At 39.8% G+C, this 15044-nt stretch overlaps 1 protein-coding gene across 1 annotated transcript in view; it reads right to left on the bottom strand.

Moving 5' to 3' along the window:
- The window catches only part of COL25A1 (collagen type XXV alpha 1 chain), a 294445-nt gene that overhangs the window by 73775 nt on the left and 205626 nt on the right, over positions 1-15044 (bottom strand). Inside the window, exons 8-10 of the mRNA XM_053941672.1 lie at positions 12568-12627; positions 10646-10753; positions 7538-7573 (exon numbers count right to left, since the gene is read on the bottom strand). Of these exons, the coding sequence (XP_053797647.1) occupies positions 7538-7573; positions 10646-10753; positions 12568-12627 (204 nt within the window). The remainder of the gene's footprint in view (positions 1-7537; positions 7574-10645; positions 10754-12567; positions 12628-15044) is intronic.

Below are 15044 nucleotides of genomic sequence, written 5' to 3' on the forward strand. Positions count from 1 at the left end.
TCTCATTCGAATAACTCCACAGTAGGAAGATGAGAAACAAGGTGTGTAGCTCCAAAGAAATTCAAATGCCCTCTGCGTTTCTCTGGAGAAGGAGAATTATTGATAATATCTAAACAGTTCAGTTTTGGAAAACTGGGTAACTAAGGATAAACACAAATGCTTACAAAAGTCTTCTATGCAATTGTGTTTTTTAAAAGGTAAAATATTTCCATTATGACCTGCCATTCTTCAATCACTGTTTTTTTGGAAATTAACCAAACCTCCAGAGATTGCAGCATGTCAAGTCTTTGCATTATAGAAATGATTGAATGAAGTTGGACATTTCAGTTTGTCCTTGACAAGTAACAATTCAGAATAAATTAAAACAAAAAAAAACCAGAAAACAAAATACACTAAAAACTAACAAAAAAACCCTATAAACAAGCAAACAAACCCCAACCCACCCTCCCCCCGCTAAAATCAAACCAAACTGAAAAGATTTACCTAAGTGTAGTTAAAACAAAGTTTGGGGTCCAGTATTCTTACTACACCTCCTTTGTAATGTTACAATTTTATTTTCCTTTTACACTTCATATGTTCCCTGTGTTTTAGCAAGCTGGAAAATAAGAAAATTCTGTCCTGTAAAGGTTAAAGATGCAGTTTCAAAGAGAGAGAGTAATTCAGGGTGTGATGCATTAGCAACCTTTTGTATTCAATTTCTAGGGACTCCGTTGCTTAATGTTTGAAGAAACATATGAATTAAAAAGTTGGGGCACTTTCAATTTGCAGGTCTCAGGCAGGAATAATGATTTCTTTTACAAGGTGTTAGAGTTCATGGACAATGAGCACAAACACCAAATGAAAATGCCTAACAAAAACACAAGGAAAACATGAATGCTTTTGTACACTGAATAAGTTATACAGCAAAGTAGGTCACAATGATGCAATACACTGACATACAGAAACTCTCTTATTCCAAAGCCTTGCAAACAAGAAAACCCCAAAAAACACAACCGAAGAGTAACAAAACAACCAGAAGAATTTTCTTTACTTTCATACCTTCTATGAAAGTAAAAGCTCTTTGTAACCAGAAGACCTCTGGGAAGTATTGTGTCTGTATTTCTATGAAAAAAAAAGAAGTTCCAAGACTGTTCCTGAGAACAGATCTTTTCCCTTTGCTGCCTGTAAGAATCATTAACCACTTAGAACAGAATCATAGAATTGTTTAGATTGGAAAATATGTTTGAGATCTTTGAGCCCAACTGTTAACCTAACGCTGCCAAGTCCACCACAAAGCCATGTCCCTGACTGCCACATCTATGCACATCCTAAATAACTCCAGGGGTGGTGATTCAACCACTTCCCTGGGCAGCCTGGCCCAGTGCTTGGCAACTCTTTCCAGGAAGAAATTTTTCATAATAGCCAGTCTAAACCTCCACTAATGCAACTTGAGGCACTTTCCTCTTGTCCTATCACTTGTTACTTGGGAGAAGAGATCAAACCCCACCTGGCTGCAGCCTCCTTTTCAGGTAGCTGAAGACAACAAGAAGGTCCCCCAATGAGCCTCCTTTTCTTCAGGCAAAATACCCCCAGCTCCTTCAGCTGCTCCTAACAGGACCTATGCTCTAGACCCTTCAGCAGCTCCACTGCCCTTCTCTGAACACTCTACAATGCCTCAATGTCCTTCCTGTAGTGAGTGGCCCAGAACTGGATACAGCACTCTGGGTGTGGCCTCACCAGTGCCAAGTAGAGGGGGATGATCCCTTCCTTTTTCCCACAAACCAATTTCTTACCAGTCTAATGGCATAAAGAACTGAAAATGGAAACCTGAACTAGCGAATGTACACGAAGACAAAGCACATGTTTCATACAAAGCATTAATCTGCATTTCAGTGGAGCCTGTGTCTGGATCCCATTTCCTTTGTGTAAAACTCTGAAAATATGTACCTGCAGGGTTGAGGAGTGTTTCATAAAGATTACAGTTTCTAGAATGCTAGTATTGCAATGTTCAATGCTGTAATATTGATGCATAACCTAGGTATAAGAATGATCAGTTAAGAAAAGAGATTAACTGTGATGAAAAATCTCTTATAACTTCTTAAAAAGGAGTCACCCCCCTCCTATACTATCTACCTTACTTGATGAAAAGTGCTGCAGTTAATTAGTGCTCAAGAAGAGCTTCTTATCTTCATTCTTCTAGTCATTGTTGTGGCAGCCATTACCAAAGTGCAGAGGTTACAAAATGCCTGACTATTTTCCCTGAGATCTCCAGCAAGTTAAGCCCAGTGCAACTGTACTGGTGAAAAAAAAGAATAGTTTCTGTGAAAGGCACAGGCTGAGAATTTCCATTTCATCTGCTAGTTCTCATAAACTTTTGCAGCTAAACAGCTTAAGAACAACACCTTATAAAATTTACTATGAACATGCTACCAGAATAAAACAAAGAAGGCGCCTACAGAACTCTGGCCATTGAAAACAAAATCACAATTAGTAGCTTCCCAGAGGAGCTATGAAGATTCCCAGCAGCTGAGAATCTGGCCTTGACCATTGGCCTGAAAGGCTGGATTGAAACCAGCAGAACTTCCCAGACAATTCTGCCTGGTCCCTGAGAGTTCATTTTAACCTAAGATGAAAAATAGTATTAATTCATTTTAAAGATGTGACATTCTACAGACTTAACGGCAAGGTTACACTTTTCCACTGTCTTTCACAAATATGGCTATATCCTTTGGAAGAACATCCTCCTTTTTCTGAATAACCAGTGAAAGCAATAACATTATGTTTTACTTTCTTGAACAGATGCCCAGCAAGTCTGTATAAGCACAAAAGTACTAGTCTGGAAAACAATGTATCTTAAAGCAAAGGGATTTTGCATTTGGGTTAATAATCTTTTGCAAAGAGGCACCTTTACCTGAGTTCTCTGGTTATTGTGGAGTGTTCTGTTCATGTAAAACATATGCAAAATTACTTATATGCCTTTAAGGCCCATTTTGGGGAAGAAAGTAATACACTGAAGTTTTCTTTCACTGACAAATGTGGTTGTACACTAAACATGCTTAAATTTACTTCTGAAAAAAAGAGTTGAAAACATAGCATATTTAAATATTCCGGATTTTTATTAATATGAACTATGCATATACTTTATACATAAAAGCACAAAAAAAAAAAATCTCCTAAATGGAAATTAGGAACAAAACCATCCCTGGCACACCTTATATCCCACTGCAGTTTATGAATCTGAACATGTCCATCTGCCAGTGTCAGCCTTTAATATTTTCCATCACTGATTCTACCTTCTCATGAATACTCTGCAACCAGAAATCCTAACTCTTGGGTAGAAAAGAATCACAAATCCATCTATTATTCACTCTGAAAATGAGAAAATTAACTGCAAAAACTCCTGCATGGTACTTAAGAATCCTTATCACCAAGGATTGCAGACAAATGGCAGGGAAAGCAGGATGAATTATGAGAGGCAGGACACAACTTTAACTGAAAAGGTTGAAAAGCTACGGAAACTACTGGCTTTCTCTCTTGAGTAGCATACATTTTTCTAGTTCCACATAATATTTCAAAACTTAATCCCTTTGGTCACCCCACTGCTTGGCCTCCCCCTGAATTCTCTTAATCCTTTCTACACAGAGGAATGATACCTTCAACTCTTGAAGGAAGTACATCTGCAGGGCTTTCAAATGTCATGGAAACCAGACACAAATTTCAATTACAAGTCATTCTTTCATTCTCCCAAACATTAAAGTGGCATGCAGTCACATCTTTATAACCTAAACCTCCATCTCACCTAAAAAGAAACTGAAATTTCTTGGCTCAAAGAGCAAACATATTCTTCCTGACACAGCAACATACAGAGTCAAAAAACCTTTGCAAAGAGTTCTCCCAAACATCTCAACTGCAAGGACAGACCAGCAAAAAGAAGCATGCTGGCACTTAACCTGGAATGATTTTTAACAGAGAATGAGAGACTCCTGTAAGAAACAACTGAATCTCCCACATTCTAAACTGTCCCACCACCATGCCATAACCCACATATTTTTTTAACAATAGAAATAGGGAAAAAGAAAGGCCATTCCTTTCTTGAAGACGAACTCTCTTGAGCCAAAGCAGAATTCATGTCAGAGAACTCAAAGACTGTCATTTTCTGTATATGGTACAAGAAAAACTCTCCTGACTGAGAGGGAGAAATGTTATGACTGCCCTCTCTCAAAACATCACCCTGAAACATTATTTTCTTTTTTATTTACTAACACAGAACTTCATTAAATATTAAGAAAAACATGGCAGCAGGTTCTCGGTTGTAGCAAATTGCCATCTTTTCACTACAGTCACTGGATTTCTTGTTTCATTGAAAGAAGAACATGAACGTTCCCATAATTCCAAATGCATTAAAATAATTTCAACTTTCTGTAAATCAAGGTACACATTGTTGCAGATGTTCGGAGGAAAGGGTTAAACCCACAAGATTTGTTAAGGAGGAAATAATTTCACTCAAAGTGACCTTGCAGCTGGGAACACTAAGAATTTCGGTGTGGGGAAACTCAAGTTATAATGTCTATTGTTGTTCATCCTCTGCCTGTTTGGAGAAGCAGAATTCCTGTGTGGAGATAGCACACTGTCACAGACATGCTTGAGCCTTCTTTCTGCTGGGAGAAGGAGTGATCATAGAAGCACAGCCTTGTGATAAACTGTTCCTGGAAAAAACCTTTGATATATTGGGGCCAGCAGCAGCTCCACCCCACCCATGCTGTGCACTAGGATGAGCTGAGCCTGTACCCCTGTGTGTCTCTTTTCACTAGGATAAACTGAGCCTAATGGAGTTGTCTCTGTGTGTCTCAGCTGTGCGGTGTTGTCAGAGAGGTGATGAAATAAATCTACTCTTTGCATTTCAGCTGAGGCTTCCTGGTTGCCCTGGTTACCTGTAAGTATTGATTCATACAGTAAGTCACTCATTACCCAGTGTGTGTCACAGGCTTGTGGTACATACTGAGGAACAAGCTGGAAAACACTGTTACCTATTTCTGTTGCCATATCGTGTACTCTTCAAGAAATTTATTACCCTTCTTTTGTGAGAAAATAGAAAACAAAGTAATTTCAAGCTATGCCATTGTTGGTTCACAGGCTCATACTAAAATTGCCAGCTCTATCAATACCATGTACATTCATCTAGAAGTACCAAGGCATGCTACCAAATAGAGGTGTAAAAAATGCTTTTGAAAGAGAAAAATGTTCTGTCCCCATTATTATAATCCAGAGCTCAGGCTTGCTGCTATCATTAACTTGAACAGCACCATGGGATTTAAAGCCTCAGACAGTGTGATCCTATAGGCCATAAATAGCCTTCATCTTCCACAACTTTCAGCATGTCACCCAACCTTCAGCATGTCACCACGTCGTCTCTTCCAGCATTTAGTGCTCTTCTTGGCTCCACCTTGGAGGAAGAATCAGAATACATGCCATAGTATTGCTTCTTAATGGAAAGGGCCTTGGACAGGTGGGCAAGTAGGAAACCACAGAGAGAGAGACCAGGACTGGTAGTACTTTTCGGAACTCATTGAATTCCAAGTTTCAATTTCATCAAGAAGAAAAACAGGACGCTAACTTAGACTGGAGACCCTTGGTGTGAAACAAAGGCAATTCCTTACAAAAGAATTCCTGCAGAAACAATGTGGAAGCTCCTCTGGGCAGAGACTTCCATCTTCCTTTATTTTGATAAGATAATAGGTGAAAAATGCACAAAAAGAGACTCAGGCAGAAAAAGGCCTGAGGTCCTCACCACATAATACACTATTTTTTTTAGCAATGCAATCTTATAACATACTTGTTGGGAAATCAGCTATACTGCTCCAGATACTGGAGCAGTATCTGAATTTCCAATATGAAAATACATGAAATGCATGATGGAAGTTGTCAGAAACAGCTAAACAGTCCCTGAATAATTGCAATGTTTTTCACAGGGAAGAGAAGTCTGCAAATCTGTACTGGCATAAAGAGTCTGTCAGAAGCACCAAGAAGAATAAAAAGAAACCAATTACCTCCCTGATACTCTGATGCTCTTTACTTGATCTATACATAACCTAACATATAAACTTGTCAGACTGACTTTTGAAGTAGACATTTGGAGCTGGAAATTCATGTAATCTGGGATCTTTCTCCAACTTAAGCTTGCTGATTTGATTTTTAAACACTTTTTCTTGCTATCCAAACATATCTTCATTTAGAAAAACATAGTAGTAGCATTTTTTTAGTTCTTACACACAGATGGTTACGTTAGAGCAGTGGGAATGCTCTGAACATGGGGACTAAAAGGAGATGGATTTAAAAGCCCTCAAGGATCCTGTGACTCTGCAGATCTGGCCTTGAATAGAAAGACACTTTTGCAGAACACGAGTGAGTTCTGTCCTGAGGTCAAATTAGAGAATATTCCAAATCCAAGAAAACAAACCAAAAGAAAGAGCTCCCTTCCTAGCTATTGTATTTATTGTTCACAGGCACTCAGAAACCAAAAGAACAGAGTAAAAAAAGAGCCCAGAAGCATGTTAAAACATGAGGTAGCACCTTTGGGAGGCTTTGATTTTAAAATTAATAAACCGTTACTGCAAAATGAAAAAGTACAGGACTTCAATTACCTGATCACAGCAGGTAGTTTCAAGTCCCAGAATTTTCACTTTTTTTTTCTTTGAAAAGATATTGGATTTTGTAAATTGAAAATATTTTCCAATTTGTGAACGTAAAATATCATCGCACCTGTTTACATCTTCACAAATTCAGACAGCAATCATATCTGCACTGATTGTTGAGCTGATTATTACTGATAATCCTCCTCCTCAGAAGCACTCAGGAATCAAAACCACATGCCCCAAGCTACAATCTGTCATCTCTCATAAAAATAAAAATGACCGTGTTTAGAGAGATCTTAAGGGAGAAGAAGCACTACGTGTTCCACCATTCTGGGAATACGTGACAGGCAGAAACTCATGATGCCTTAACCTGTGGCTAAAGCTGATTTACAACCAGTGGAGCTTCAATTTAATTCCAAATGAATCACAAGTACTTGACACACAGAGGAAAAAAACCAAAACCTCAGAACAGAAGAACTTTCTGACAGTTTCAGTGCTGTCTCTTCACTGCTCTGTCAGGCAAAGGTCCAGAGCCCTTGCCACGGAGACAGCCTGAATTTTGCCCATAAAACATGCAGGTGGTTCCTGTGCTGCTCAGTGGTCTCAAGGTAGAAACAACTCAGCTTCAGAGCCAGTGTGAAGAGGGGGCCAGGAACTGGGAACCCCTGGGTTGGTTCTTTTTTGTTTTACTGTGCCCTTAGCTGTTTTATTTCCTTCTGCTTCTCCAAGCTTAAAGAAGTTGGCCTTATGGGACAGATGACTACAGAGGACGTTTTCTTTCTTGTGTTTTCTTCACAAATAAGGCCTCAAATAGCCTGTGATATAGGAAGGTCAGGAAATACACAGCCACAAAGCTTTTTGGAATTTCTCAGTTTAAAAGGTATATGTCATGTTACACTTTCTTAGAAAACTGGAAGGATACTTACTGTCAATCCTTGTTCTCCTGGTTTTCCTGGCTCACCCTTCAAATAAAAAAAGGAATGAATAATTTCAGCAACACATCTTGAATCCAGTTTTCTATCTAGTAATGAATTATCTTAAACATTTTGTTCTTAAACAGGTATGGCAGCTAACTGCACATTAAACATAATAATTTTTTGCTTTTTAACCTGGTAGTCCAAATCACAGATATCCTAAGTACTACTTCATAATCATGTAATCATATAGTTCTCAAGTCAAGAGTTAATACTGGTGTTATGACTCTGTCCCTTGGTTCCAAGCGTAATATTCCATTCCACTGTGCTAAAGGACACAGAAAAAGGTTATTTTCACATATGTGCTGTATCCCACACTTTATATATTCCAAGATTACTGGTCTGTATCATCACCTCAGTCAGCAGGCAGAACTTACTGTTGTCAATTGCCATGTTCCATAAAACCATGAATATTGGTATTTTGAAGCCATGAAATAATTACTAAGCTATTAAATACCTGGACTGGCTTTCAAAATGGTAACCCATCATTTCCCCAATGTATTCTCTTTCTGTGGGCATGAGTCTACATACAGTCAGAATTTATCTTCTCCCCTTTCTTCCCATATGAACAATAAAACATAACATACAATAAAACATATCTGACATACAATATGGGCTAAAAATACCCATCCAAAAAACCCAGAGCTCCTATCATTTTAGTGTTCTGTTTTATACATCACTCCCTCGAAAACCCAACTCAGCATAGGGCAGTCCATGCACTATTGTATCAGCACAGCTGCAGGATCTTCTTTAGCAGCTTTGTCATAAAAGAAAGTCTGTCATAAAATTGATGAGAACTGCTCTGATGTTGTTGTTCCTGGCAACTGAAAAGAATCAGAGCTGCTTCTCTGGGTATGCGTGCATCGCACTCAGAAGCAAACACCCAGCATCCGCAAGCACACCAAGGACAGCTGGGAGCAAGAAGCCATGGAGGCACACATTTCTGGCCAGTCACTGCCCCAAAACACCGTCTTACAGCTGTGGCACCTGCAAACCTTCTTGCTTGAGAAGGACAGGCTGGAAGAGAAGCCCTGCTTGTCTAACCCTGCAAAAGAGGCAATGTCTGCCTAATGGTCATGGGTCACTCTAAGGACATCCTCCTATAGCTGTGTGATGCTGCAATGCCCCAGCTCATAGCACAGTACAGCTGCTGTTTTCAGCTCATGAGCTCAAAGGTCCACACAAGTCTTTACCTCAAAGACAAAGCTGTCCTTCCCTCTCAGCTAAGTTCTCCCTTTACAGCTCTCCTATTTAGTGTGTATCACACAGCCATGGAGCAACAAGCCCTCCGAGGATCAGGAACATTAACCTGAGGGTACAGTAGTGAGGGGCAGCAAACTGGATGGTTTTTACCTGAGTGCTTGTTTGTATCTGATTCTAAAGCAGTATTATGAATTGATTTTCCATAATGTTATAGGGCTTAAGATAGCCACAGCTTAAAAACTATAAAAAGAAACTCTCTCTTGCCATCTAAAGTCAAAATCACTACAGAACTATTATAAAATGAAATGACCTCATTGCATGAAATGCATGACTTTCCTGTTATGAGGAACACTAATGATCCCTTTGCTAAAAAGCACAAATCAACACACTGTAACTAGCAAGGCCAGCTGATTCTGCCAGCCCAATCTATGTATGTGAATTCTTAAAACACTATTGCTGCAGTCAGAAACGGATTCTGGCTTCAGTCTTGCCCTTACTAGATCAAACCAGCACCAACTCTGCTGACCACAGTCCATTTCACCACAATAAAAGAACACAACTGAGACCTAGAAGAGGCCCAGAGCCTGATGTGCCACAGGACTAACAAGAAATGAGAAGGTTGCCGAAGTAAATCATCATGAGAGCTACAGACTTCTAATGTCATTTCATAACCTTGAGCTAGAACTTACGAGGGGCAGGAGTGGTAAAAAAGCCAAGCCAAAACAATAACAGCAGCAGCAGCTCTAGATTCCTACATGTATCAACCAGCCAGCTTTGCTGGATATTCACAGGAAATTTTAGCAGCACTTCACTATTGTCATGCTATATTACATTTAGACAATTAATACCTGAATAGGGTTGGAACAGGAGTGTAAGTATTTTCTTTCTTAGTTTTAGCTAAAAAGGCCTTGCAGGAAAAAATTATGCTGTCCTGGACCCACGTAACAAGTGATGCTTTTTCTCCAAGAAACCAGCTTCTGTTTCCAGTGCTGGTCCTCACCTTGCTGGTTCCCCATGTGTCTTCCTGGCCACAGTCCTCACCTTTCATGGATGTGAATGTGTGTGTGCATCTGTACATGTGCCAGCTCATTTTTCATGTCTCTCTCCTGCCTGTGATTCCATTTCCACACTGATAACACAGTGCCATTCATGGTGAAAAGAGAGATACTTCTTTCAAAGGAATAAAAATTAAGAAGGCCACAAAACATGAAACTAAAATCAAACACATACTTTTCTAAAAAGTCATGCATTTAAGGTATCTGTTTAAAAAGTGTGGGATTCATCCTGTGCCTAAAACAAACAATACACAATGCACTGGATTCTGCTCCTTGTCCTAATGAAGAACGGGTACTGAGCCAAAGAAAATGGTACTGTTCTTCTTGTTTAAAGATGGCAGAATCTAACTCCAAACTTCACCATACCCTGGGCAGCTTTAGCAGTTTATTACTTTATTCCATGACTTTTGAGGTTAAACCATTAAGAAGTGAGAAGTCAAGCCCATCCATGCTACGAGGCCTCAAATTCAGTTTTATCTTGAAGTTTGAATAGAAACATTTATTACTCGTGGAAAGGGGCAGACTTTCCTCACACAGCTATTAAACATCACTGAGTGACTGAGAAACCTTAGAAAGTGTAGGGAAACTGCCAGGGTGGGAGACAAGGAACCCTGGTGTTACTTCTGGCCCTGCTATACACTTGTTCGCTGTGTGTGGGACTTCAGGTACACCTTGAAACCTGCCTGTGGTTCAGCTTCGGCGTGTCTTACCTGCCAGTCTTACCTCAGAAAATGTCTTTGACGCTCCACTGGCATCCACTTGAGAGAAATGTGCACACCAAAGCAGCAACAGAGTAACTCACCGTTAAGCCAGGCATCCCACGAGGACCATCTTTGCCGGTATCTCCTGGGGGACCTCTGGGTCCTGGTGGCCCTGGAGGTCCAGGGGGTCCAGCTTGTCCTTGGTCCCCCTAAACCAATAAAAAACTCATCACAAATTTGCTTTAGAGGCATCAACCACATAAAACCAGATCAATTCACCCATAAAGAGTGTAAGACAGGCTGGAAGAAGCTGCCATGAACTGGACAGTGGCTTCTTCACTGCTTATGGCAGAAACAGCACTTTGCCTTGAAGACCAACAGTTTGTATCGGTCTGGTGCAATCAGCCACAGAGCAGGTGGTTCAGATTCTAAACTGCCTGCTTTACCACAGCACATATGCCAAAATTTGGGATGGGCTTGAAATATTTTATTCATCTAGTTCTCCAGAGCAAGTGACTGTTTTTGATAAGCATCTGTTTGCTTCATGATTTGCATAATCACAACAAAGCTGAGGCAAAAAAGAAAAGTCGCATCAGAGAATATACAGATTTGCACAGCAATTTTCCAAGCCCATGAATGATACATGGATAGATTTCAAAACTGAGCATGGAAAATAACTGCTTCTTGATGGAATTGTACATAATTTTCCATCTGTTTTGGGAGGCTGTTCTATAGTGATAATTAGCTAACTCTCTTCATTTTTACCTATTAATTTGTAAAAGTCAATTTTCAAGAGAGTTGTCAAAACATATTACCTTCCTCTCTAAAAAAGGAAAGACACCCCAAAATGGTGTTTTAGCTATTTCCAGCACATCACTGCAAACTGCTGGAAAAAGCTGCTGGTGTCTCAAACATGGCTCACTTAGCAAAGACACCCATAGTCTTTTAACTGTTAATACCATTAACAGTTGCTTAATTTCAAAGCATTTTCAAGTAAACAACCTGCTATAAGAAGGCATCTGACAAAAAGGTACAGCAAAGAGTAAACTGAATGTAAAGAAGAACCAGACTCCAGTGAGATGAAGCACTACCTTAATGAGGCGGCGTTTAATGAGCTGCTGATCAGCAGAGAGAAACCCATGATTGATTTTAGGAAACACCATCTGATCAGGCAGGTGAGGTCAAAGGTTGAAGATCAGAGATGAGAGAATTGAAGAATAGACATCAGAAGGCCCGAGAAAGAAATAAAGACATATTCATTAGATTTGTAATAGCTATTATAATATGAACTGGTGCTTCTGCCTGAAAGAAACTGTGCATTTTATTTTGGAAAAAGATTCCCTCTATTGTACAGGACATACTGCTATGATTTAAATAATATACAGTGACTTAAATGCATAACTGCTTTCTCCCCAGATTTTGCATGAGAATTCTGCATGTGTATTAGTTTTTTCATTACTCAGGCTCTAAAAATCAGTATTTTTATATGTTCTTTCAGCAAAGCTTCTAGAGACAAAGCACCAGTTCAACTTTCAGTCAGATTTTCTAACCAGCATAGTGTGCCATGAAGAATGGTATTATTTTTATAAGGTCTGAAGTTCCAGCTTGACCAGATTGCTTCCTGCTTAATTTGCAAATCCACTTTGAAAAAATCTGGATATACAGATTAAACCTCTGATATCTAACACAAATATCTGACTCTACAGGTAACCAGGATAGAGTTCACTGACATATTCCACACTCATTTATGCCTCAAGGAAGCAGAACAACAGAAAAAACTCATCTGAAAATAAAATACTAACCAAGACCATGGGGAATGTAGGCATTTCCAGAGGTACACAGTTATAGATTTGATTCCATGCTCTGCATCAGGAGTACTTAGATCAATGCAAAGACAGTGAAGGTTGGCTTAGATCCACCACAAGAATTCACTGGTATTCCATGCTAAAAACATTTTTTCATGTGCACTTTTATGCTGATACAGAGAGACCTGACTGAACAGGTACGTGTGTCAGCCACAAACCTTGACGGTGAGGATCTGATTACTGTGCAGAGCAGCAACTGTGGGGAAGCCTGGCAGACCCTAGGGACACAGCATAACATGGTACGAGAACAGCACGACACAAACATCACAGAGACAATTTACTAACAGACAAACAGAACAAACACTATGTTTAGTACACCCCACACTGCTGACAGACAGGAAATGGCCTCTCTGTCATATGGGAAACAGAGTTAGGTCTGCACTGCACTGCAGGTGCGAGGTGATACTTCACACTGAAAGTATCAAGATATTTTAGAAGGAGCAATCCCATGAAGGTGTCTTTCCTTAAAATTATAATTGTTATGATCATTTGAAAATTAAGACTATCAGCCAGCAGATAATGGTTGAAATGGTTGAGCCATTTTCAATTGAAATGTACTACAGCACTTCAAGATCTATGTAGAAAGCCTTGACTCTGGATTGCTGCAGAAGCTGACAGCAATGGCAGTATACTCTGAAGAGCTTTGCATAATTAAAATCCTGCTCCTCACATTCTGTTTAACATATGACATTCAGCACATAAATTCGTAGCACATATACAACTATGAACACTGAACATAAATCTACTGCTAGATCTTGGGTAGTCCATGATGGCCATGGTCAAAGTTTTCAAGACATACATAGCAGTATTTCCACATTAACTTCTACCCCCTCAGTTGCTGTATGCCACATATGGTTTATCATATTCTTCTCTACCAAAATGTGCAGAACTTGTACTGTACTTGCACAAAAAGGGAAGAGTGTGGTGATTGTGGCCTGCTGTCACAATATAAGGGGGTGAATTCTGCTCTCAGTTCAACACCTTTCTTGAGCTGCCTTGTAGGGTGTGAATTAAACCTTCCAATAAAGCCAAAACCTTATGCAGTTGAGCAGTGAATTCCTAAAGAGGAGGAAATCCCAAATCCTCTCCTTGACTTTAGCATAGCACATTGTCAGAAGCAGAGGCTTGTCCAATGACAAAGAGACATTAGGCTGAGGAACATTAAATGAAAAAATTCCAGGGAGCTCTAAGCTCCCTGTATGCCCACAGACCACCTTTATGAGGTAGAGTTGGCAGCACAGCCCCTCTGGGGGTTCCTCCTGGAGCAAAGAGCTGCACCATGCCAGCTTAGCACCTCCTAAAGGGAAGGCTGTGCCCAGCTCTTGCTGCCAGGCAAGGGCCCTTTAGAGGAGTCCTGTGTGAAGGCTCCGCTGGTGCAGCCCATGTTGCTGTAGCACATGAGCTCTTCCTAGCCCAGCTGGCCTGCTGGGGAGCACCAACAGGCCAGAGCAGCCTGCCAGGTCTCTCAGCTGCAGCAGATTCTTTTAATGTGGCAAATACTTTCTCTGTTCATCACAGCAGAGAGCCTGTCGATCACAAAGACTGCACCAGTCTTTACAAAAAAGGCAGTGTTATATTTTGATGCATACATTTTCTTCACTAGCATCTTGGAGATGCATTTAGCATTTTTATTCCTGCTCTACATCCGTGACATGAAGCTGAGACCCTGTAAGTTGACCCTATAAAGCCAGTGGCTAAAGGCAGCTTTCCCACTTCATTGGAATGAACTGCAGTGTGGCTAACTGCATTGCTCAGTGACCTGAAATCTCCTCTTTAGAAACAAATAAACAAAAAACAAAACCAAAAAAGGCTACAACTCACAACATATAAAGGGACTCACTCCTGAGACACTGGTAAGACTGGAATGATACATCATTTAGGAAACAGATGTATCAAGTTCTCATTTATCTTATTATGGAATATAAGTTAAAGAAGTTATTAGATAGTAATGTGTCAGAATCTTTACATCTGTGACTCATTAGCCCTGCTGTGCACATGATCCATTTCTCCTCTAGATAAAACTACAATACCCATGTAATGGAAATGAGCACAAACAAGAAACCTACATAAGAAGGAAAATCTGAATAGCAAGCAATAAATGACATTTATTGAAAAAATAGATGAACAGAAAAATTTTAATCAACTTCATTTTTACTCATCAGCCTTCAGAATTACAGCACAGTAATTTTCAGTTACCTCTAAATTAGCATTTTTGCAATTTGATGTTTTAAACTCATCTTAAATTTGATTTATATCATCTTCAACATGAAGGAGAACTGAGAATTAATTAAGAAAGGTGCTTATTCAGAATATATAGTGGTTTGTCATTAAAGATTTTCTTTTTCCTTGAGAAGAAATGGAAGTCTTGGGAAAGATTTGTCTAGCTGTACACAGAACCATTTACATTCAGCACTACACAGTCCAGTCCCAGTATTCCCAAAGCTTCCCAACATTACACAGGCAAGTTCAAGATTAACTGTCAGTACTGCAGTGTTCTGCCTACATGAACAACACATGAGAAAAGGGTCCATCCCATTCTTTCATCTGCAGCTTAGTTACTTCTTCCAGCTTGTTCCCAAGTAGGACAAAGCTTTCCTTCCTTTGCCCAAAGTGGTCATAATCTCAAACCTAACAG

Source organism: Vidua chalybeata, chromosome 4, assembly GCF_026979565.1.
Source record: "Vidua chalybeata isolate OUT-0048 chromosome 4, bVidCha1 merged haplotype, whole genome shotgun sequence".
NCBI classification, from domain to species: domain Eukaryota; kingdom Metazoa; phylum Chordata; class Aves; order Passeriformes; family Viduidae; genus Vidua; species Vidua chalybeata.